The 25,269-nt window shown below is 42.6% G+C and overlaps 1 protein-coding gene across 4 annotated transcripts in view; it reads right to left on the bottom strand.

Moving 5' to 3' along the window:
* Positions 1-462: 462 nt before the first annotated feature.
* Positions 463-25,269, bottom strand: part of ccdc85c (coiled-coil domain containing 85C) — a 44,499-nt gene continuing 19,692 nt past the window's right edge. Inside the window, exons 2-7 of one of the 4 annotated variants that reach the window (XM_022770330.1) lie at positions 12,524-12,603; positions 11,279-11,320; positions 6,440-6,544; positions 2,339-2,431; positions 1,565-1,663; positions 463-573 (exon numbers count right to left, since the gene is read on the bottom strand). In XM_022770330.1, coding sequence (XP_022626051.1) covers positions 484-573; positions 1,565-1,663; positions 2,339-2,431; positions 6,440-6,544; positions 11,279-11,320; positions 12,524-12,603 — 509 coding nt within the window. In that variant the 3' untranslated portion in view covers positions 463-483. The remainder of the gene's footprint in view (positions 574-1,564; positions 1,664-2,338; positions 2,432-6,439; positions 6,545-11,278; positions 11,321-12,523; positions 12,604-25,269) is intronic. The other 3 variants (XM_022770331.1, XM_022770332.1, XM_022770333.1) reach the window with 3 other exon arrangements.

The raw sequence follows: 25,269 nt of genomic DNA, 5'->3' as shown, positions 1-25,269 counted from the left end.
ACAGCTTTGATCCTGCTGCATCACCCAGCTTTCTCCACACCACCTGCAAACAGAAGCAGAGAGAGGAGTTGAGAGGGGAAGAGGAAGAGCGAGACGTGCAGACAGAGCAGAGACTGAAAGAGTGAGGCTAGGCATAAAAAAAAAGGGGAAAAAAAAAGACTTTCTTCTTCAAGAGTGAAAACTTCAAATGCTCAGTTTGACTTNTGCGGGGTGCAGCTGGGGCGCAGTGGAGGGAGTGCTCTTTTCCCTGCCGCTCCAGTTTAATTGCTCTGACAGCTCAACTACGAGCCTCTATTTAGGGCTTCCAGTTTAGAGGTGGCTTTGGAGAAGGGGCGGGGGAGAGTGGGTGAGTGTGAGGGAAGACAGAGATAGAGGGATAGATAGAGAGAAAGAAGGAGAGCGAGAGGCAGCGCCTTGCCCAGGACACTGCTGCAAGTGTCATCCNCTCTCTCTCTTTCTCTCCATCTCTCGCTGGTTGCCATGCTACAGTGGCCCTTTGAACTGGTTCCCAGAGAGGTGCTGTCTGATGGACAGCTTTGATCCTGCTGCATCACCCAGCTTTCTCCACACCACCTGCAAACAGAAGCAGAGAGAGGAGTTGAGAGGGGAAGAGGAAGAGCGAGACGTGCAGACAGAGCAGAGACTGAAAGAGTGAGGCTAGGCATAAAAAAAAAAAGGGAAAAAAAAAAGACTTTCTTCTTCAAGAGTGAAAACTTCAAATGCTCAGTTTGACTTTGAGCTGCAAAGACCACACACACACACACACACATACACACGTTACAGTAGAGCTATCTCGGTATCCGTCCTCTGTCTCTGCGAGGCTGCTCTCTGGTGCTGAGATCTCTCTGTGAGTGAGTGAGAGGGGGGCCCCCGGGGGACCCCAGTGATATTACAGAGGTACTATTGTAGTGCTCCCCAGATTCCTGGCCTGTCACATACCTCTGCCGGGCCCAGATAGCACGGCTCTCGCTCTCTCTCTAATCAGTGGACCTTTTTATCCCGGACCAGGCCTTTCAGCACCAACACAGAGAGATGGAGGGAGATGAGGGGGGAGTGTGGAAGAGAGGAAGAATGGAGGGGGAGGGGGAGGGGGGGTGCGGGGTGCAGCTGGGGCGCAGTGGAGGGAGTGCTCTTTTCCCTGCCGCTCCAGTTTAATTGCTCTGACAGCTCAACTACGAGCCTCTATTTAGGGCTTCCAGTTTAGAGGTGGCTTTGGAGAAGGGGCGGGGGAGAGTGGGTGAGTGTGAGGGAAGACAGAGATAGAGGGATAGATAGAGAGAAAGAAGGAGAGCGAGAGGCAGCGCCTTGCCCAGGACACTGCTGCAAGTGTCATCCCAAACCAAATGAGTCTGAATGAGGGTTCCTCATTAGTGAAAGCAGCTCAAAGCCTGACCTGATTTGCTCCCAGTAGAAGGGAACTAAAAAAAAAAGAAGAAAAAAAAAAAAAAAAAAGGGACCGACAGACAGAACAAACAGGAACTTTATGGATATAAGGTTCCTTTGTTTACAGCAGTGGGATGGTGGGAGAGGAACGATCAGGGAGGAAGGCAGGTGTTGCACTTACGTTGCACATCTCTCGCACAATGGCCTTCTCTTTCTCACTGAGATCGTCCTCGTAGTCCTCAGGAACCTGCTTGTCCAGGTTCTCGTGGACCTCCAGCACCTGACAGCAGACACAGTGATGAGTGAGTGTGTATTTGTGTAGTGATCAGTTACATTACATGACACGTAGTTATGTGGTGTTAAGTGCCATTCTGGTGATGCTGTAGTGATGCAAAAGCAAAACTTTTGACGTCCCAAACTTTTCTCTTTTGCTGTAATGTATATTTTACTCTTTTGCACTAATTTTACTCTTAAACTTGACTTTTCATTTTGGTATTTAAATAGTTTTCATCACAAATAAAAAAGTTTTGTTTAAGGCTTTCCAACAATATTCAAAACTTTTGACTACAGTGTCAATTCTGCACTTAACCAAGAGATACTGAAGTATCAAGAATCTGAATCTGGAACCAGAACTTGGATTTGGATTTGTTCAGGGATTCATGCTCTGGTGAGAGAAACAACTGACCAATCAGAGTAGGCAGGATTAAGAATGGGGATATCATCTTCCTACGTAACTAGCTAGCTTCCTGGCTATGTTTATTAAAAACAGCAATAGCATGGATGAGACTGACGCAAAAGTCGTCATCTTAAAATATTTCTTTGATCAATTTGAAAAATGATAAATGAACCTCCCCTCTGCTACAATGAAAACATTGTCAACATGAACCAAAGTTTCCCAATAATCTGATTTACTTTTCTTTTTTTTTTTTAAATAGTCTAATTACTAATATAGTACCTTCATGGCGTGCACCACGGCCTCAGGCTTCTGGACGCAGGACAGGTAGCCTGTGGCGGGAGAGGACTCGCTGGTCGGGAGACGACCCGTACCCTGAGGGGAGAGAAAGAACATAAGAGAAAATTATTTTAAAGTTTTGTGTCATGTCGTCCACAGTAAACGGCACATAGGACCTGCGACAAAAGGTTAAGAGCCAGATCTAAACCCACAACATCTGGAGGACATGCTCTGCAGACTGTCAACCTACAGTATCTCCTCACATCTGCTGTCACACAGAGTTAACCCCCTGGAGTCAAATGAACACCAGCTCACAGAGCTCTTCATCTGACCCACACCCAAGATACTTCACTCAGTAAAGAAAACATAAACCACTCTCCCCTTATCAGTGGGCGTGTGGTTCTGATTTAACAAGAGAGATTTCCTACACTGTAGCACTGGAAATGCCATCCCCTTCATCCCAACTCAGATCACCTCACCTCCGCTTGTGTTTTTCTGTCCTTTTTGCATCGGCCATGAATTCAACTGCCAGCCAGGTCTGCTACCTGCACAGTGTGATTTAACCTAGTGTGATGGGAGCAGCCAGCCAGAAAGAGAACCAGGGGGTTTGCTTGACTCATCCCACCCCCTGGTTAGTTCCAGACAGTAGCTCACTGTTAGAGGGGCACAGAGATCTCAGGGACACACAATGGCACCATTCACTGTAACCTGGCATCAGGGCCCTGCATTAGACACAGCTCCGTGGCTCTGTTAGCTCGGGTTCAATTCTCAGCTCACTAGCGATCCATTTGCTGGCCCCGTTTGGGTGCCAGAATGAGCCCCACAAAACCTAATGGCACAGAGATAAAATAATAATCCCACTGTAGCCAATAGGGATGGTTTGTGGAAACTGCCCAACAGTCTATTCATATCACATCAGCCTCATGAAAAATTGATTTTTCGCTGGTCCTGAGGGTTATGGCCTGACAAATGGTTCCCTGACAACCATAGAAACCATGGGAATAACTGTTTTTCTTACACCTGCTATGATAATAAACATGTATTTATTTCCTGAGTCAGTGAGAGGTCAATATGTCTGATCTGTGAGAGGGAAACAAAGGAATTTAGTCGTGTTTTTTCCTTTTTTTTTTTCAAAAGGTAAAATGAAACTATCCTCACAGAGTTACACTGTTAAATAAAGTCAACCCTTGCTTGATAAATTATGAAAGCTGGCTGATGAATAGCATTATATTCATGAGCTTTGATATCAGAGAAATCCTGAATATAATGAAAAGGTTAATGTGAAGTTTGGTTGTTTGTTGCATTAAAAAGGTTGAGTCAGAAGAGTCCATACGATTTTTTGATACCTTATTTTTATTTCTATAATTCATGTTTTGTTTTGTTTTTTAAAGTAAAGGAGGGCAAACCTCTTAAATGTTCAATATCGACTAAACACAAGCAGCCATTATTAAGAAATAATACAGGCACTAACAGAAAAGGCTTGGACTGACATGACAGTGATTGACATCAGATTGACATCTGTCAATCTGAGTATTCTTCAAGTCATTCAGTGTTCATATTTGTATTTATTGATTTATCATATTAAATGTTCTCACTTTGCTAAATTCTGCAGCTCCCCTCCATTTTCATTTGTTATTTCTGACCTAATTGGGAGCCCTTCTTCCACTTTTCTTTCAAGTTTTTTTTTTTTTAAATACTCTGTGCTACAGACACATTTCAGTTGGCACCAAAAGAGTCTTGAGCTTTGATACACAACTCTTCTCTTCTCGCAACTGCTGCAATCTGATCTTTAGACCATGTTGAAATGAATGGACTAAAACGGTCTGCAGAACATTTTATAGCTAATGGGATGAAAGATGCAAAAGAACAGGTAAATTATTTTAGAGATAATGATGGGAGTGATGTCTAGGGTGCTAGCTATTTATGACATCCCCTCATTATTAAAAGGGATAAGTCAACATTTGTATGAAAATGATATACAGAATATAGAATAACAACCCCCTTGTTAAATACAAACACATTCTCCCACTGTGTGTTTCTTCTTGTTTAAGGTCACAACAGCTTCATTTTCCACACAGCTCTTCAGCACTGGACTTTGAAGTCAACTACAAGAAAAAATATGTAAATCACTGTCACCTCCTTTTGATGTTCGCCTCTGTGGGTTAAAGCTATAATGTGAAATGTGTAAACACTTCCAGTGTCATAGCGTTGAACTTTTCATTTTATTCTAGACTGCAGTGAAGAGAAGGATTTGGACAGCGGAGAGGCAGAGCCAGCTCCGAGCAATGTTTACTGTTCATATGGATGTACAGTTGGGGATGGCTCGTCTGCATAAACAGGCCTGATTTAGGCCTTGCAGGATGAGGGGGGGGGGGAAGCAAACGCTGTCAGAAATAATGGTTTGTAGTTTGAGCATACAGAATCAGAGTCGACGGTTGAAGTGTTTGTGAGAGCCACGCAGGCTGGCTACTCTCTTTCTCTATCCATCTTCTCTTTTCATCTTTCTCACTTGTTTTCTATCTGACAATATCCTGCACACTCACTGACCTGAATCCGGGCCTGAACGAGAGACAAAGGACTAAATGTGCAGGATGAGCTGACAGATCAGGATGGGTACACTCAGTAAAAGTCCAGTTCACTTAACACCTCTCATCTTCTCTTTCTCCTCTTCTTCATCTTCTAACAAGGACTTTCTTCAACTTGAGCCACTTTACAAATAGCATTATCTCCATGGAGATGTCACGACGACAAAGCCATCATAAGAAGACGACACAAATCCGTATCCTATCGTAAGCTTGCTGAAGTCTCTGCTGGTAGCATGGCTGCCTCGAAGTTATGACAGGACTCCAGGAGGTCATCACTCCAAACCGAGAAATAGTCCTGCACATAATCCCCTGTAAAACCCCTATTAGTTGTTATTACACTTTGGTTTTTGTGCAGATTAAACAACTGAGATAGAATGTGTTACAGCACTTAATTGTGTTATAGCAAAGACTTAATGAAAAATATCCAAAATGTGGGAACAGAAAAACATTTTCAGTTTCCTAATTGATCCTCAGAACGACAGTGGATGCCATGTCTGCAAGGGGCCAGAATTCACACCTCATGTCAATATCATGACCTTGTTTCATGTGAAACTACAGTGTGAAATTAAATGCAGAGAGACAACCATCAACATAATTTGCAGTTTATCTGTTCTCCTGCGGGGAGAGACCTTTAAATGGGCCAAGGTTCATTGACATTATTGAGTGGCACAAGACTCCAGAGGGAGATGGATTTGACCTCACTAGCTTAAAAGATGCGAGATGACCTGCACCTCACACTGGGCCTGTGATTAAAACATAATATTGATTTTTACACAGGGAAGATTTAGTCCTCTGGGTAGTGGCATAGCCCGACTCTGACCTTCCTTAAGCAGGCAGAAAACAATTATCCAGCCTCTCCTCCCCAGACACTGGCAGGGTCACAGGTGGCGGTGGATTGTAGAGAATTATTACTTTCATAGCGGGATTCAGTTCAAACAGGCTCCAGGGGGGAGGATGGAGCTGAAGGGCCAGGATACAGGAGTGAGAGCAGGGGAGGCTGACTTCTGTTAATTTTGCAGTCTTATCTCTGTCTTAGTTTCTTTTCTTCCTCTTTTCTTTCCCCCCTCTTGTCCTTCCTCCTTTTAGTCTCTTTTTTTCTTCCCTCGCTCTCGTCCTTCCTGTATATGTGTGTGTCTGTGTGTGTGTGTGTGTGTTTCACTTCCCGTCATGTGTAAGAGTGAGGTTGCCTGTGGAGGTATAATTGGAGAGTTAGCAGTAAAGTGAATTAGAGCTGACTTGACTTGATTCCACTGCGGAGGCACCGGTACAGTCCTCCCTACAATTAACTGTGTGTGTGTCTGTGTGCAATTAAACCCTGTCTCTATACATAACCACATTTGTTATAAGCAGTGTCACAGTGTTGATCTTTGACTATGGCTGCTAAAGTGGTTAGGTATGAGTGGGCATCCCTCTATGTGCTACAAATTGAGTCTTTGTGTGTGTGTGTGTGTACCCTTCTTGTGTGGGTCTGTGTTTACGTGTATGTGTGTATGTGTGTGTTAGCCTTCCGGGCACTGACCATGTGCATGGCGTCCTGGCGCTGGGGCAGCGAAGACAGCTGGGACTCTGAGTGGTAGAGGGTCATTCCCTTCCTCAGGGCACGAAGGTCACCTGGGTTACACTGCTGGGCACAAACGCGCACAAAAACACACAGACAGAAAAAAACAGAGATAAGGCTACAGAGCCATGTCAACTAAAAAAATACCTAGATGGGTGTTTCCCTACATGCTGATCAGAATTATTAATCCAAAGATAAAAATAAATACAGGCAGGAAGTTGTATGATTTTCAACCACTTTTGCAGCATAGCCCTCATTTTACTTTTTAACGACTTTTCACATTTTTACATCATTACTTTGACTCAGAAATCAACATATATGCCTATGTGAGAGTTAATACTTATATTTTACATACACATTTTGCTACATTGTATATTACCAAAAATGTACAGTTGTACAGTACCTACTGTAACCTACTTTGTGTTAAAGCCAGACCCATACAGGATGTATAGAGCCAATACTTAAGGATAAGAAAATTCTAATTACAATGCATATTGGCTGATATTCTTTTTCTACATTAACATACAACATAAACATGTAAGTAGATTTTTTTTTTTTACCTCAAACACGTCTTTGGCATTTCTGTGCTGCTCTACTCATCATATACAGTATGCTGATACAATAAGTAAAGCAGCACGGATGTTAAATCTGCAATAAGCTGACATCAGCTCATAACGCCTCCCAGGTAGATGTTTTAGGCCTAGTTCTACCTTTGAGTAAAGATATTTAAGAGTTCAACCAAAAACTCTGTCATCAAAGTTTACAGTGACATGAAATATAATCAGTAAACATTATTGAATATTAAATTATTTTGAATAGCCACACTTAAAAACATTAAACAAAACTATACAAACATAAAAACTTGTGCTGAGAAAAGGCTACCAGTGAAACATTTTTGCCAAAATACATATCTGCAATAACCTAATATTGTCAGATGATATCAGCCTGCCAATGTTTCCTTCTGGCTCCACTGTGTATATTTAGATCCTCACTGATGGTTCATTAAGGACTCTGTGATTCTTCCCCCCTCCTACACTGACACCTGCCTGCATTCTTATCGTCACTCTGACGCCATCGCTTCATTTGCAAAGCTGATTTTTATTTGTTTGGGGGTTTTTTTTCCCAACAGAAAAGGCACTGGAGAGCACTGGGGCTGTATCACTTCGTGCATCATCGAGGGACATTACGCAGGGACAGTGTTCCTAAGATTTGTCCTCATTAGCAGCCAAAGACCACTGGTTCCTGGGGGCAGTAACCAGCCTAGCTTCTCTCCGTGGGCAGGAACACGGCAACACCACACTTCCTTATGACATTTCTCATGTCACGCACTAATGTTCCCTCTGTGCGAGGCGTGGTGTGTAAACACACGTGATGCCTGGGAGCACTCGGCTATAAATAACCCAATGAGCTGTGGGTGTGCGTCTATGAATGCATGGACATTGTGCTGTGTTGTCTGCCTCTGTATTATCTCTCTCCGTGTCACACACTCAGGTGCACACTCACATGCAGTTTGCACACAATCAGCATTCACCTCATCTCCTCTGTCCTTTGATGTCCCCTTCCCCTCTTCTCTTCCGGCTCAGTATCCCGTTAGTGTTCCTCTAACCTTTCCCAATCCCTCCCTTGGCACTTCTTGATCTACCCTTTGGGTTTTCATATTCAGGCCCTCAATTCTGTACCTTTGCTAACATCTCCTTGTCATTTCTCCAGGCTTTGTGTCTGTCAGCAGTCTATGCTCTGTGTTCCGTATCTGAAGGATCGACATAAACAAACAATCACAATAAGAAGACCTGGTAAGATCGTCATCTTCTGAAAGGGTTTCCATCATCAAATGATGATTCATATTATGCTGACTCTACTTTTACAAACAAACCAACACGTCTCCAACTTTACTTCCTTCCCTGGGCTGACCTTGACCACTGAGACCAACAAAGCTATTTGTTTGCCAGACAGCTGGGGACAGTTGGCCTTCTGCAGTCTTCTTGGCTAAAACCTGTGCCCCTCCGCCTATCCATCCATCACAATGTTCTTGGTGCTGACAGGGAGAAGCTGTGGACGCCACGCATCATTTCCTGCTTGAGTTATGAGGGGCAAGGGTGAAGCCGCCTTGACAAAAGGGTAGAGAGGATGGCAGCATGCTCCATAACAGCTACAATTTAATGGAATATGGGACAGAATCAGTTTAATTTGAGTAATCTGTATATATACTATAACTTCTTATGTTGTAAACTCATTGACAGCTGAAGCTCTTGGCAAGACCGGTAAGTAAAGAGCTGTTAATGCTAACGTTGGCTATGCAGCAGTAGCAAATCTTACAAATAGCTCCTTTAAGACCCTTTAAAATGGTGCCTGTTTTCAAGTAACAAGTAAGCTGGGAACATTAAAAAGTCAGCCAGAGACGACAAACTCAAAAAGTTTTCTTTTTTATCGACCACTCTGTGAAATTAAAGACCCACTGCTTCAAAAATCCTGAAGAATTTCCAGCGGTAAGTTTCCCCCGACTTTCACTGTAAACCGCATCGACGCCGCAAGAAGAGAAAAGCTCGACTGATGCTGCAAAAGTAAGTAAACCCGCGTTCCACTCCATCTGTTGTTAGCCGATCTGACTCGATACACTTTCTCAGTTGAAGAATCAGTCATAATATAAGTGTCAATGAATGAACCACAATCCATTAACCTCTGTCATCATTCAGTTCCGCTGGACCCCGCTGCAGTCCACTCTCACAAAATGACTTCAGTTAGCCTGCAGTTAACAGATGGAGTGTCATCTGAGTCTGTCATATAAACCATTTAATTCTCAGAGTCGCACCGAGCTCTTTAATGATCAAGTGGCAGTGAACATGTAGGGAAAGCCACAGTGCCTCACACATCAGTGAGTTAAGAGAGCTAAGTAACAGTTGAAAGACATGGGAGACCTGAGTGGGAGAAAAGTTAAAGAGCAAATCGCGTTCATGTATGTGGCTCAGCATGTTTGAGTGAGAGTGTGGGTACACACACACACACACACACACACACACACACACACACACACACACACACACACACACACACACACACCTGTTTTTCCCATTGTGTTTACACCTGTGCTGTGTAGGATTTTGTTCATATCTGCTGTGTGAGCTTGTTGTTAACTCCCTCCCTTGTCCCTTTGGTACAGTAAAATCCTTCAGGCAAGCTTGTTTGGAGGGTCAACATTCCTGCGATAAGAGGCTATTGTTTCCTTCAGGCTTAACATAAGTTTCACTGGACCAGTTTCATAACGCAGGAAGTTAGGCAACATGTCCATTGAGGCAACTAATTCAAAGTAACAATGCCACCTGCTAGCATTCAGACACATCAGTAAGTAGGCTATTGCATAAGAGTCAGATTAAATAGTAAACGGGAGAAAGGCTCCTTTTTTCATTATTTACTTGAGTACTTTCAAGAAATCAACGTTTATTAATGACACAACCATCAAGATGTTTCTTAACTTCAGACAGACATTCCCTCGTTTCTCAGTTGCACTCACATACCAGTTGTCGGCCATGCATTATGGATGCCTGGTTCTACCTGTGTGGCCTCCGTATCTTAAATTATTCAGCCCACCAGACGTCCCGACGAGCGAGGACAAGCGTGTGTCATTTATGCACCAAAGCACAATGTAGCATTCATTCACCTGGGGTACCTCTCACCAAACACTGACTGCGCGGTGCAAAACAGCTCCAAGGACAGCGGAAGGCTTTCTTGCCAAGATGGGCCACTTACAAGCAGGGCCACCTGTGTTCATTCATTAGCACAGCATGCTAGCAGAGCATAGAGGGGCCAACAAACAGGACTGGACACAGAAGCAGGACCTTTACAAGGTAATGCAGCCTAATTCCTTTGTGCCTATGACACGAACACTGTGTCAGAGAGCTGATTCAGTTGTGTGGTAATGTTTGAGGCTTTGCTCTGTTGTACTGGACTGTATTATTACAGACAGAATATTAGATCCAGCACCACATGCCTGAACATAGCTTTAAAGAAACAGTTTGAAATTTTGGGCTAAAATCTTGTTTGCTTTGATGCCAGAGATGTGATTGATACAACTCGCATGACTGATAAATATGAAGTTACAGCCAGCAGCCGGTTAGCTTAGCTTAGCAACAAGAAGCAAGAAGCTAGTCTGGTTAACAAAAAAAAAAAAGTCTATGGTGAACATATTATATCTCGTTTGTCTCATTTGTACAAACAAAGTGTAAAAGCAAGAATTCATGGTTTTCTGAGGGATTACTTTTAATTAATATTAATTAATATACTATTTCTTAGCTGGGTGCAATGGTTTCCTGACCACCAGTACGCTAGAGACTCCACCAAAGCATGTCGTATTTCCTCTTCAGTTCTTGAATGATTTAAACATATATTAGGTGGATAGATATTAGGTGTTTGTTTGTCTTCATGCTAAGCTAATCTAACCAGCTGTTGGCTGTGGCTTCATATTTACTGTATATACAGAACTTGAGAGTTGTATCAATCTTATCATCTAACTCTCAGCAATAAAGCGAATAAGCGTACCCTTCAAACATTACCATAAAGCTGATTTAGCACCTGTCTGTAAGCATCAGCGTAAATTGAACTTTTCATTATGCAACGGAGTTCACTCTACAGTTAGACTGTACAGGTGTTCCTTATATTGTGTCCACCCTCTGTGTAAAAGAAAAGCAACAAGCTCAAAGCTGTGAAAAGTCACCACCACCAGACAGATAAAAGAGAGGAAAAGGCGAAAGAGGCTGGCTGAGACAAGCAGAGAAGCCAACGAACAGTGGCATTTCAGAAAGTTACCTTTTTCGTCTGTATCTGTGATAAGCTATACCGGCTATAAGCCTAGAGAGAGAAAAACATAATGGTGTATTGGTTCATTATTTGATTATTGGGAGCCAAAGGTTTTGAATATATTCTTCCTGTGCTCCACAAGACATAAAAGATACTGTAAAAAAAAAAAAAAAAAAAAAAGATGAAAACATACTCATCCCAGAGAAAGAACACACATTATCACTTCAAATGTGAACGAGTAATATTAACTCACTTTAAGAAGCAGGTTCATATTATATGCCTTGTCTCCTGTGAGACAATGTGTAGCACCTAATTGTAGCACTTAAGGGCAATGAGGATCATTTAGGTTTGGTATCAGGGATTCCAGCCTACACTCTCTGCCTACATATGAATCTGCTGGGAGATCATTTGGGGAAAGAGAAATCACTTAAAGAAAAGAATAAAAGCTTAGAATCAAAAAGCCTTTTGAACTGTGAAATTCCAGCTCAACTGTCTGCAGCCTGACACGCATTCAATTAAACTGAATCACATCATAAAACCTTACAATAAAAAAAGATAACAAATGATGTACAAAAGACGATGATGTATGAATATATTTTATGCTGTTTATGAGAGTTTACCAATAATTAATGAGCCATAACTTTGAATGTTTCACACGGGACCAACTAATATGTTTGTGTTAAATAAATTTTACCATGAGTACGTTTGTGGTTGCGTGCATATAACACACATCTCGGCAGACTGACATGCGACCTCCTGGTGAACCAAACCAGAAATCCACCCATCCTCTTTCTCACACTCCCACCTCCACTCACTCAGCCCTCCATCCTCCAAATTTGAGAGAAGTCAGAGCAAGGTCAACTTTGGGAGAAATGCTTTACTCTGTCACTGTCACTTAATGCCTCTTTCCCCTCCTTTTTCCTCCTCTCATCTCTCCTCCGCTCCCACAGTTCCCCTCGGGGGCTAACATCACCGCTCGCTCCTGAAGCTTACTGACTCCCCATGAATTAAACATGGATAAACATATTCTCCAACTAACAGGCGGGCTGTTGTGAGGGGGTGGCTTCAGAGAGGCATCAGGCAACCACTTTATCTCACACAGCTGCCGATCACATGTCTTTGGGTGAGTTAAAAAAGTTGCACAAGAGGAGTGTAGTGAGGGTATAAGTTCAAACAGTGCTGGAATGGGCTAACAGATGTCTGTAACTGACAGAGAGGGAGAACATGACAGTGATGCACATACGTGTGCCTCACCTGTGAGAGAAGCTTATTGTTATCGTCCTCCAGGATCCGCACTTTCGTCTCCAGTTGCCTGATGTAGTTGGAGGAGGAATCTGTAAAAAAGGAGAGGAAGCAGAAAAGAGAGGAGGAGAAGTGATTAGCATTTAAAAGACCTCAAGCGGAAAACAGGCAGGCAGGGCCACTGGAGCAAACCGACCACATAGAGCTCCGAAAGGTTGCTGTGCACTTTGAGAGACCCAAACACTCCCAGTGAAAGAGCATTCTCCAGACGAGCGGCGTCACATCACGGTCAGAGTTTAAAGTTGAAATATGTGCAATACTTTGTCCTTTTATTGGGGTTTTCTTTTACTTTGAAACTCCCTTGACTTAAAACAATTCTTTTGCAACCAAAAAAAAAACTAAAAAACCAACATGCACAGCTTTGATATTGCTGCTTGTTATTGAAAATGTATCAGAGAAACGATTCTAGTATTTTATTGATTATTTTAGCCTGTAAATGTGGAACAGTGGAAAATGCTACTCAGACTAGAGACTGGTGCTGCATCATTAAAACCAATCAACAGAATAAAACACAGATATTCAATTTACAATCATACAAAACAAAACAAAAGCTACAAATGCTCATATTTTGAGAAGCTGAAAACAGATAATGTTCAGCACTCTTTGTTACAATTCCTTCTTTACAATTATTCTTTCAGTCAATTGAATCATTGATTAATCAACTTGTCATTTAAACCCTAAATTTAAGCCTTTTGGCTTTTAGAAAAATGTAACTACTAGCTTTATTCTGCAAATCCGCCTACCATGTTTAGTCCCTTGTGAAAAGTCCTCATGTGCTAAAAACACTAGTTGTAGTTGAGTGTCAAGGGTCAAGCACTGAGAGTTCCCACCCAGATTAGCAGTGCTTGACCTAACTTCTGACCTCAGGCTTGGCTGGGGCCATTTCCCAGTTTGGTCCACATATTTCCAGAGCCTCTCATTCACTGTGAAACAGGCATCACTGTCTGTTTTGATATTTGTCACAAAACCGTCCCTATACTGTACACGACTGACAAACTGTGTAATTGTGGCCTAATTGCTCCATAGAGACGCACCACCCTCGCCGATCCTGATAAAGCAGCATTCTGCGTTAACATCAATCAACCTCACCGGGTTCAAACCAGGGACAGCAGCTGTGTGAAGACTGGAGGTACAGTTTGACTCAGTAGGTGGCACATAGCCTGTTATCTAAAAAAGCATGTTTAATTTACAGTGAGATCAAAGCCAAGCTACGCACAGGAACTGCACTCCAGCAGCTAGTGAGGAGCGCACCACTGTGCACACGGCTTTATTTTATTTTGTTTTCTAAGAGGAGGCACAGAGAGGCTGAGAGTGGAGACGAGGATGGGGAGATGTAATAAAGCCGGTGGGGAGGTTGCTGATGAAAATGATGGGTTGAGTAAGATGCAGATGAGAAGTCACTGCTGCAGGGTACCACACACACACACACACACACACACACCACACACACACACACACACACACACACACACACACACACACACACACACACACACACACACACACACACACACGAAATCACAACTTGTTGCGCAACTTGAGGTAAGTCGATGACCTTGGATTTACCCAAACAAGTTTTCTAACCTTGTTGATTAGCACAATGCAACCAGGGGGCACTATTGTGCAGAATCAACAATCAAGACACACACACTTATCAGAAAGTGTGCAGACCCCTTCACTTTTTTCACATTTTGCACTGTAGATTTATAATAACACACAGTCACAAATAATAGCCACCACCTTGTTTCACACATAGGTGAATGTTTAGGTGTATGTTTACATGCACTTAAGCAAACTGGTTATTATCAGCTTTCTGCAGTAAAATGAATTCTTATAATATTCCTTACAATATAAATATAATCTAAATCAAACCAGTCCTTTTCATAGACAGGGAAAAAAAATTAGCGAAACCTGTTTAGCACATATGATATATGCATGTAATGGAGTTCTTATGGGAATTAAACGTTTCCAATTTATATTTACTACTGGGAGGAGAATGATGAATTTTGTAGCATGAAGTCTCACATCCAAAATACTGGATCCAAAGTTTGACTGACACTGAAGATGATGCTAAATAAATGCTAAATAAATCAGTGGGTTCCCACAACTAAACAGCAGATTATTTGTGAAATTCAGACACACACTGTGTTCTCTCAGTACACAGCCTGTTCTCTCACTTCAGCATCAGTCCAAATGCTATCTATCACTTAAGACACTTGAAATACACTAGCCTAATTTAAATAATATGGTACTAGTAGATGAGGAGTAACCACATTATTGACCACGTTGTGGCCTTCTGTTTTCCTCCTGATTAATTCCTATAACTTGGTTTATTATGGTGCATAAATAGCAATAAATACACAAAATGTTTTTCAAGAGCTGAGAGTAGACACAAGTGAATGACAGTAGCCCTTGCAGGGCCTGAAGGCCTATTTATGTCCAGCCCTTTGACTTTTTTAGGTGAGCCAGTGCAGACTGCTGTCAGTTGGCCGATGGTTGGACAGCTACAAGAAGAGGCTGTAGTGGCCAGAGCTGGTAATCCTCTCTTCCTGCCCTGTGACCCTCTAATCTGGATTCATCTGCTGGGCTAACCTGCAGCCAGATCTCAAGCCGATTAGGATGAAGGTTCCTCAGTCTTCAGTCATCACCAGCACACTCAAACAACAAAACAAAAAGCCTCAGAAACACAGGGAGGATGGAAAATGAATGCTGATTGCTGGTGGGCCCCCCCCCCCCCCCAAGTGGTGTATATATTACTCACAGAGATGGAGATCTCTCCATCAGTAATCCAATAAACTCAAAAGTCATCCAAGTCTGTCAGGCTTATTTTTTTAATCTACTTAGATCTAATTAAATAAAAATTAAGATAAGCAATCAAAGATAAATAGCTCAGACGTACCCTATTCAACTGGAGAACCCCAGAATTGGCCTAAAGTGAGGAATCCCACAGCCATGAGCACTCTGCGTCTTCACTTAACACAGCACCATCTCTCCCTTCCACTCCCCATCTATAAGCCTTTGATGTGTTATAAGGGGTTACGTTAAATCTCAGAGCGCATCACTTCAGCATCACACATGACATGATTAAGTGGTCCTGCTTAAATATGTGCAGATCTGCCGTGGGAACATTCACGGGAACACCAAACATGCACAAACACCTCCCACACGCACACACACACACAGTACGCAGTACACACACACACACACACACACACACACAGCCGCAGGGATCTGCAGGGAGAAGCCCGTCACCCTCTCTTTAACACCCGGCTCTGGCTCCGTCATCATCCTGGTGGGAGAGGGGGTCAGGCAATTCAACTGTTCCCTGGCTCCCCTGCCACTCCTCCATCCTTTTATCCCCTCCACCCCTCCGGCTTCACAATCCTCTCCTCACCACTCCTCCATGAAGCTGGAGGAAAAGCTACAGATCATACAGGGCTCCCAGAGCCGAGCCAAAATAATTACCCTGCAAAACTCAGCCCGGCATCTACTCTTTTATACACAACACGCACAAAGAGAGAGGCTATTATTACTTATGCATAACCTGAATGTGATCTTAAGCGCTGATAAAGTGAGTACAAAGCTCTGTGAAGAAGTAAGAAAGTAAAAAATGTCCAACTAAGCAGTAAACAATAGAGAGAGAGAGATGAAGAGAGAAGCGAGGAAAAAACTTGCCCTTATAAGACAAAAGTAAACTATTTTTAACTCTGCACAAGTGTTGTTTACCCAGTGAATTGAGCTGATGTATCTTCATGTGAGAGAATGTGTGTGTGTATTTGTGTGTGCACAGGACAAAAGGTGACGCAGACAGTGGTGAGAGTCCATCCCCCCTCTCTGCACGTCACTTTTCATCATGTCAGTGCCACTGTGACCCACTTCCAGCAGCCACTCCCTCCTTAACTCTGCCCCACTCCCTGTTTCCCTCTCTTTCTGTTTTATTGCATCCCTCTACTTTAACTGCTCTGTCCATTGTCTTTCCTTTCTGCTCTTAAAAAAGAAGAGTAAAAGCTTTTGAGGGACTGACCCATTGGTCAACTTTGCAGGGACACATTTTAGTGCCTTATGTTCTCATCACTGTTGTTTTGTAAGTTAAACAAAAGGAAAGGTTAGCTTCCAAAAAACCTTTGTGATCCTTCAAAAGTAATGACATCTTTGTTTTCTACTGTGCTCCAAATATCCTATACCCATCTGCCCATCACGGTTTGACATCACAGCCTCTTCTGCACAGTTAATCTACACCACATTCACACTGTCTGCAAGTTTTTTAGCTATTTGGAATGAGGCACGATTCTCCATCCAAAATTCTAATGAATATTATGAAGAATAAGTTAGAAGACGTGCCTCACGAGCAGGATCTTAATCACTCCCAAATCAATGTCCACTTACTACCACACTATCACATGGTCTTCATCAGTAGATGGAGTTTGTAATAGGTAAGATAAGTTTGGTGATATTCTATATTTTTTCTTCTTGTCAACAAATCGCACGAAAACCAAAAATGAACTGATCCTTCTCACAGACTAAATACTGTCTATGAAGGGTGCCGCTGCACAGGGTAAAATGCCCCTTCGAGATAATGAACATTGGCACTGCAGTTTATTTTGATTCGACTGTTAATAATCCCCAGTAGCTGAAATCTGCTGCTAGAAGAGGTCCAACAAAAATCACTGTTTACAACTGTTTGAGTAGCGCTTTTTTTTTTTTTTTTTTTTTTACAGAAGTAAAAGTACATTAGGTAGGGTGGAATAGTCGAAAAAAAAGACATTTACGTTTCTTACAGCATTTGTGCAGCTTCGTTTTCAAAGTTCTCACTGTTTTAAAGTATATGTGATTGACATCATGAAACGATACTAGTACAGTCTTTAAAGGGATTGCTTTTTAATAATATACTTTTACATTTTAAAATGTTTTAGGCCACTTGAAATAGCACTCCCCTCCTTACATTTCCAGTTTGCTTTTCCATTTCTCCATTTATTCTCTTTGTCACGCCCTCCTTATATATGTTTCAACTCCCAGTATGGGGCAGTGGGTGGGACTGATTTTATTGGAGGTCAAAGCAGGTCGCTCTTTAAGGAGGCAAAGTGCAGGCGGAAAGCACAGAGTAAGGCATGCTGGTAAATGGGTGTTGCAAGAATTAGGGTGGCTTGTAATAAAATCAGACCATGCGTGTACAAATTTACACCGGGCATTGAGCTGATATTGGCAGGAATCTACAATTACAGCAAAACCAGCCTCCACACTGTCGACTCCAAGGTCTTTGCTACATCAAAATAGCTTTGGTAAAATAGTATAGTTAAGAAGGACTGGGTTTTGGAATCCCCTCATGTTTTCAAGTCAGATCCCTTGGCTGTTTAGGAGCCTGCAGTGCATTGAAATCACTCTGCTTTTATTATTCCTGGCTCGGCTCTGGCTTTCATCTCCTATTCACAGCTGTAGCACTGTGTTTTAGCACAGAGACATGGATATTCTCTCAGCGATGTGTGTAAGTGTGTGTTGAGTATGAATGAGTGCTTATGTGAGGCGCTTGTACGAGAGGGAGTGCATGTGGGTTGCATGGGTGTCTAAGCTGACTGTACGTGTGTGTGCGTGGGAGGGATGGGGTGCGAGCGAGCAAGCAGGCGTTTGTGCGAGAGAGGGGGATTTTTTAAACCCATCTGTTTGTCTGTGTTTACAGAATGGGGTGTGTGTGTGTGTGTGTGTGTGTGTGTGTGCGCGAGTATGTGTGTTCAAGGCAGGAGGTTGGGTCAATTACCTCAAGATGTTGAAGAAAGAGGAGAAACAGTCTAAACAGGCTCTCTCTCTCTCTCTCTCTCTCTCTCTCTCCTTTCTCTGCACCAACACCCAAGTAAAAGTACAGTGAATTCCATGAAATCTGACCGCAGTGACTACACAAAGTCCAATTTATCATAGAATAACATCTCCATTAACCAGCAACTTTCAAAAACTTGAGAGAGAACATACTGAATCAATGCTGGGAAGGGGGGATCTGAATGAGGCCCACCTTAAAAACTGGAAAAGAGCAGGGAAAAAGAAACATTGAAGCAGAGAGGCACCACTGCCTCTAGTCAGAACTGAGTGCCAGTCAGGCCTCCCACTTATGTTCATTTTCATCAGTTAATCTGTGATTAATCAGTTAATTAAGTTGCTTGTTTTTCTTCATGGCCAATTAACAGTCCAAATCCAAGGATATTATATTCACAGTGATAAAAAAAAAACAAAAAAAAAAAACAGAGAAAGACTACACCTCATATTTGGGAAGCCACCAAATGTAACTGACTATGAATTATTGTTGCAGACCAACTTTTTGTCAACTGAGCACTCGCTAAAAGCCCTGCAACCATTTGTTACTCTTGCTACGACTGTCTATAAGCTTTTGCAATGCACATACAATAACAGAGACAGCAAACAAATGGCAGGCATCTAATTTCTAACCAAAGAAAGTCATTTTATCTGCTAAAATGACCATCAGCAGATATTATCAGGTTTAGCTAGCAAGCTAATTAACACTAACTTTGCGAGTTCACTGAAAACGTCATCTCTAGCTGACTTTCTAATGTTTCTAGTTGATTCATTTAAAAAACGAAAGGCAGGTTGGCTACAGGACTGAGGCTTTTGTACGTGGCTAACAGAAACCTGTTTGGCTACATAACATTTTGCTAAACTTAATATAGTAGCACCCTGGACTTTCTCCCACACAATTAATATGTCTGTCCTGAACATGTATTTTTTCGTATTTATCCCCAATTCATAACAGAACACTAAAAGATTATTTTGTTAGCTAATGTGTTCCTTGCCTTTGGGGTTTCTACTGTAGGTAGTAAGATAGTTAGCTGGGAATGCTAATGTTTGCAGCTTACATTAGAGCGGACATATGTACTTTTTTTTTAATTTTGCTCTTGTGTTTTTGCATTTGGAAAGGTGATAAAAAAAAAAAGAGAGACCATCCTCCAAACTGATATCACTCTTATTTCAGCCCCATGCACGTCATGTTGGCATGTGGAAAGTTTGGCGGGTCCACCATGCCAAGTTACATTTGCTATGTGCTACGTGCTTTTGGGGAGGAGGCATTTAGCAAAGTTCAACAAACAGATTATTTAACTAACTGCTTCATCTCCATATTTTTTGCTGAGTAGGCTGCACATATCCACACACAGAGAAATGATGTGTGCATACTGTATATAGATACATATCTGCCCACATATACTTTACTGTGTATGCACTGTACTGTATATATGCATATGCATGCCTGTGCTGGGCCAGTGCACGCATGCTTCCTTTGCCTACATGCCCAGCGCTCGGTCATAGCCAGGGCAAGCTGACCAAAGGAACAGAGAGGAACAAGTTAAGTGGGCACCCATGCTGCATTAATGAGGGGGATGGCAGAACCTGGCAACCCAAGCACGTAAACCACGGGGCCCTGGAAGGGCTTCAAAGGCTCGACTGGCTCATCAGCTAGCGGGGAGCTAACCCCATCTGACAAGACATGGCACCCGCTCTGAAGGAGAGAGAGTGCCTCACCTCCCCACACACTCTCTGCTATGTGTGCGTATGTATGCGGCTGAGTGTGTCGTATGTTCTGGAGAAACCAAGACATGTTTTTTTCCCCATGCATGTAAATGTTTCTAAGTGTGTGTGCAATAACAGTACTGCGCTGCTTTATGCTTGAGGAGAGACACCCCATACTGAGTGACTAGTGTGAAAGTTAAAGTGCCAAATGGATTACGCTTAAAAAGGACAGGTTGTGTGTATCAACAACTCTGACACATTGACCAGCTGAAATCAGCTTTTTAATCATTTGCTGCTTGTTAACAGGAAGGCCAAGCAGGACTAACTAACAACCAGGGACAGCTCAGTGCGGTTTTAACTCAGCACTGAATGCATTTTCCAACTAATGTGAGGTAACAGACCATATGAGAAATCATCTGTGTCACATACAAAACTACTAGAAGAGATTTTTGCCTTGGCATAAATATTTAACACACACTTTAACACACGTCTATCGCATGACTAACATAGCCCAGTGAAGCCGTGTTTGGTCCTGCTGTGGAATCGTGACTGCTGATAAGCTGTGATGGGACCTTGGACTTTGACCACACTGATAACTATATAAGCTGTATGTTAACTGTTAAAAAAAAAAAAAAAAACAGTATTACCTGAGTTGTGATCCAGGGTTTTCTATCTACTCACTTTGCCTCTCCGTCTACTTCTTAATTGGCATGTTGACAAAAACGTTACTTTCAGTTCTTGGGTAAGACATTGAGTCTTCTTCTTTGTTAAATATCTTGCATCAAAGACTTTCCAACGGACCATTTATTGAGCACATGCCATAGCACCTGCAAAATAAAATCACTTTTGATTTAATCTAAAGTAGAGCAAAACTTTAGGAACATTTAGACCCCCATTTTTAAGAGCTGACAAGTTCCATTAAAAAAAGGATGACTAAAATATCAGTGTGATTGAGGCAACAACTCATCAACTTGAATAATACAGCTGTCCAATGCTTGTATACACTTTCATTTCCAAAATATGCTGCAAACAAATGTATGGTAGGTTTAATGGAAAAATGAATGAGCTTCCCCAACTGGACAGCAAGAGAGCTTAGATGGGATGTCAAACAGATACATCAAAGTAAAGATCCTTCAGTTATACTGTAGAAGAGTTCAATTTAAACACATTACAAATACTGTGGGTCCTCACTCGTTTCCTGCTCCATGCATCCAGGCTTAGCCTCACCTCTTCTCAACATAAATCAATCTGACAATCAGGATAAAACAGTGTTGACAGGGAATCATTATTGACTTCATCTAATTATTACCCACAACATGTTATGTACGTAATTATACTCATAGTCATTTGAAACTCTGCAGAGGTCAGTTGGGACTCTTTAATGTAACAAAGGCACTTAATGTCTATCGAGTGGAAACTGAAGATGCGTTTAAATCTCTCATGTCTAGATATTGATCGTTCTGTCAACAATCCTTGGTGGGCGAGAGAAAAGAAAGAGAACTAGTTTATTTATAGGTATTCCAGCAGACAGTAACACAGACGTGTGTCTTGTTGCTATCACACATCCTGTCCGGCAAAGTGATGCGGCCCTGCCCTGTCTCCTCCGCTCGTCGTCACCACCCTTGCAGGGTCAGCGGACGCCTTCGCACGCCTGAAGCTGTGCACAGCTGCCTGAAAATGTGTCTGCGTGTGAGCCAATGTGTTAATGTGTGGATGTGATTTATAAATAACAAGTCCTTATATGTGAACATAATGTGTAGGGTGTTGTTGAAAATTCTGAGCGTGACAACAGTACGCTTGACTACAACATAACAATCAAAACAGCAGTGCCACAGCCGAGATGATCGGGCCACTTGCAAGGCTGGTGCCCTATGACCTTAATCTGTTGATTAGGCTAGAAGAATGGCAATCTGGCAGCCAGTTGGGTTTAATCCCATGAAATCAAAGCTGTGGCCTTATATTTGGTCCACACCCTTAATTACTGTCCATGTGTGCATGTGTTCAGTGCGAGACACAACAGAAAAACTCAGTGACATTTGGAGATGGATTGGCAATGGGATATTGTTTGTCTACAGAATACTGCACTGCAACTCATGAACCCCACCGTGCGTGGATATGTTCCGTTTATTCATTATCCATACCGCTTATCCTTATAGGGTCGCACGAGGGCTGGAGGCAAGCCCAGCTGGCATAGGGTGAGGGCGGGGCACACCCTGGACACGTCACCAGTCCATCACAGGACAAAACAACCATTCACGCTCACATTATCTCCAATTAGCCTAAACCTGCATGTCTTTGGACTGTGGGAGGTAGCCCGGAGGAAACTCACGCAAATGCAAACTCCACACAGAAAGAACCCAGGACCTTCTTGCTGGTCGTCACGGTGGTGCTAACCACTGCACCACCATGCCGCACATGTTCCGTTTAGTGTTTTCCAATTCCAAGAATACCTAACAAGTTTTTTCGCTATCTCACACTCAGTGACACTTCTGGCCCTTGACACCGAAGGTCAAGGGTCATAAATCTCGGCTGATCCAGGGATGGGACAACGCATTCCTCTGGATCACTCGGCCAGTAAATAGCAGTGTGCAAAACTGCACAATCCCTTTTGTTTAAATACATTTCAGTATCATACAGCTCGTTGCATGGGATGACTTGGTGTGGGGAGCAGGAGTGAGTAATATCTACTTGTGGGTTAAACTGATGTTAAAGCAGGCCAAAAACATTTAGAAAACATCTGCAAAACCAGCAATTTAACTTGCACCACGTGAAAACAGACACAGATATGTTGACTGTGAACGTCTGCATGTCATCAAAATGATACCCCAAAGTGCCCATGGAAGGCTTTGCAGAAGAGGCTTAAGTGATGGCTGGCTTTACCTCGCACAACCCACAACCCACTGCAGCGTGTAAACAAACACCAGAGGGCATTGTGGGTAGAGAGTGTCCTCCCAGAGCCCATGGCCCTCTTTAACCTCATTCCTCTCCCCGTTACCACGGTTTCGCCACCACAAACCCCATGGCAACCCAATTTGCATAAATCTGCATACCTCCCCGTTCCTTTAAAAGCCTGTCTGGCTGACTGCTGAGCTGGCAAAGGCTGTGCTTATGTAAGCAGAGTGTAACAGCTAGCTGTTAGATGGTAAATACAGAGGACATTCCTTCAATAAGTATAACCCTGAAACCCCTTTATTATCGGACTCTGAAAATCCCATCTGCCCTGTGGGTTCTGATGCAATCTGCAAACAGGGGCTTCTTTCAATGATGTGGAAATAACCTTTTCTTTCCAGTGACATCATCTAGTGGTTTCATTCATTTCAATGTTTGCATGAATAATAACCATGTTGGATTTCATTCGAATGCAAATCAAGAAGAAAAGCAGAGCAGGCAAGATTCAACTTGTGGCTCATATAATCCACATGTTGACAAAATCTTTCTTGTTTTGGTGCTTTATCTGTGCTTGACTATGTCTCAATACAACGCTTTACCTGCGACAACATGTATGAAGTCCCATAAAACTACTCTGCAAAAACAACACTTTCAAGAACAGCCTCATAACGCCTGTGGCCTGTGGAAACACTGGAGTTTAACAGCACGAGGACAAAGCTCTCATGAAACAAATCATTCACTGCTCATTCTGGAGCTTTACCCACTATTAACCGAGCACTGACGGATAAAAGGAATCTCTGAAGGGCTATTAGCACGGTAATTGCCACAAAGAGAAAGATATCTTACATAAGAGCTGTCCAGATAGACAGTTATCTCATCCTAACCACGACCAAAATTGAATTGATGTTGGACTGGAGTTCCATAGCCTCTGACTCGACCCGACAGCAGCATTTTGAGATGTGGTGAAACTAAGCGAAGGCGACAGCGCTTATACTCTGCAGTTGTCAGGAAAAAAAAGGCCATTAGAAAGGAAACAGGAGAGTGAGAGCGAGCCGTACAGTAGGGAGACAAGAGATACTGTGCAGACAGGACAGAAACAGGCATAATAACAAAGGGAATTCTATTACATCCCATTATGAATGGTTAGCGCTGGCTCCATCCAGGTCTCCACTACAGAAGAAAACAAGGCTAGCCAGGATTCATTATCCATGTCACTGAATTTTTCCCCTCAGTGTTTTTCTGACTTATTTTTCCAAAATCTTTTCAACCTACTGGCGAGAAGTGACCAATGTGCCTGACTCTGAGACATCCTCATCCTCATCCGCAGGACAGAACATTCTGAAACACATCCAAACAGGGACATGGCACTAACAAAAACACATGCACAGAAACAGGCTATTTTTAACCCCACCAACATAAAATCTCCTTGTAAGAAGCAGCAGCAGCAGCAAAATAACATTTTAATCTACCAAGTGTCTGCACACACACACACACCGACACACACACACAAGCTTTCCCCTGCCGATGCCAAGACACCTCACAGCCTCCGAACGAGAAGAGCAAAAGCACATGCGTATCTATGTATGTTTGTGTGTTTTTGTGTGTGTGAAAAATAAAGTCAAAGGTGTGAAACATCACAGAGAGAAAGAGTCAAGTGAGCATAAATGCCAGCGACCTTTATGGAGAAAAACCTTACAAGTCCTGACAAGCAAACATTAGGCTACACTCCTGTTTATTTTTGTCGCCGCTGTGCCTGCTGGGCTGCGAGACGGGTCTGCAACGAGAACATGTTTTCATCGCATGTCTTCTGTTTGATCGCAGCTGCCAAGCATTCCCAAGGTGTCTGATCTTGTCTTAATTACTTCCAGTTTAAATTGACCCGGAGCACAGTGAACCCTCCAAACTGGTCTGTCTGTCTCTTCACAGCTCCGTATCCGCACTACCTTTAGTTTGATCCTTAACTAGTGCCGGTATGATTAGTTAGATTATGTGACGATTTTCAGCTTTTCTTTATCATCAGTGATTATTTGTTAACCGTTTCAGAGTAAATACATTACTGGAACAAACCAATGACATCACAGGTTGCTATGCAAATAAGCTATGACCACAGCAACCAAAGAGTGATTTTTACTTCACAGATTGTTATTTTTGACCATTTTTTTTAGGGGTAGCACACAGTAATTCACAGAAAAACATAAATAGTAGAGGAAAGTAAAATAAAATTTGTGCAGCCAAAATACTTATTATTGTTCTCTGCTGTGTTATACTGTCAGTCGTCTTGGAATGCCTTAATTATTGCTATA

Source organism: Seriola dumerili, unplaced genomic scaffold (assembly GCF_002260705.1).
Source record: "Seriola dumerili isolate Sdu_G_001 unplaced genomic scaffold, Sdu_1.0 BDQW01000025.1, whole genome shotgun sequence".
Lineage (NCBI taxonomy): Eukaryota > Metazoa > Chordata > Actinopteri > Carangiformes > Carangidae > Seriola > Seriola dumerili.
Note: the sequence above shows the minus strand (reverse complement) of the source record. Positions and strands in the feature narration are given on the sequence as shown.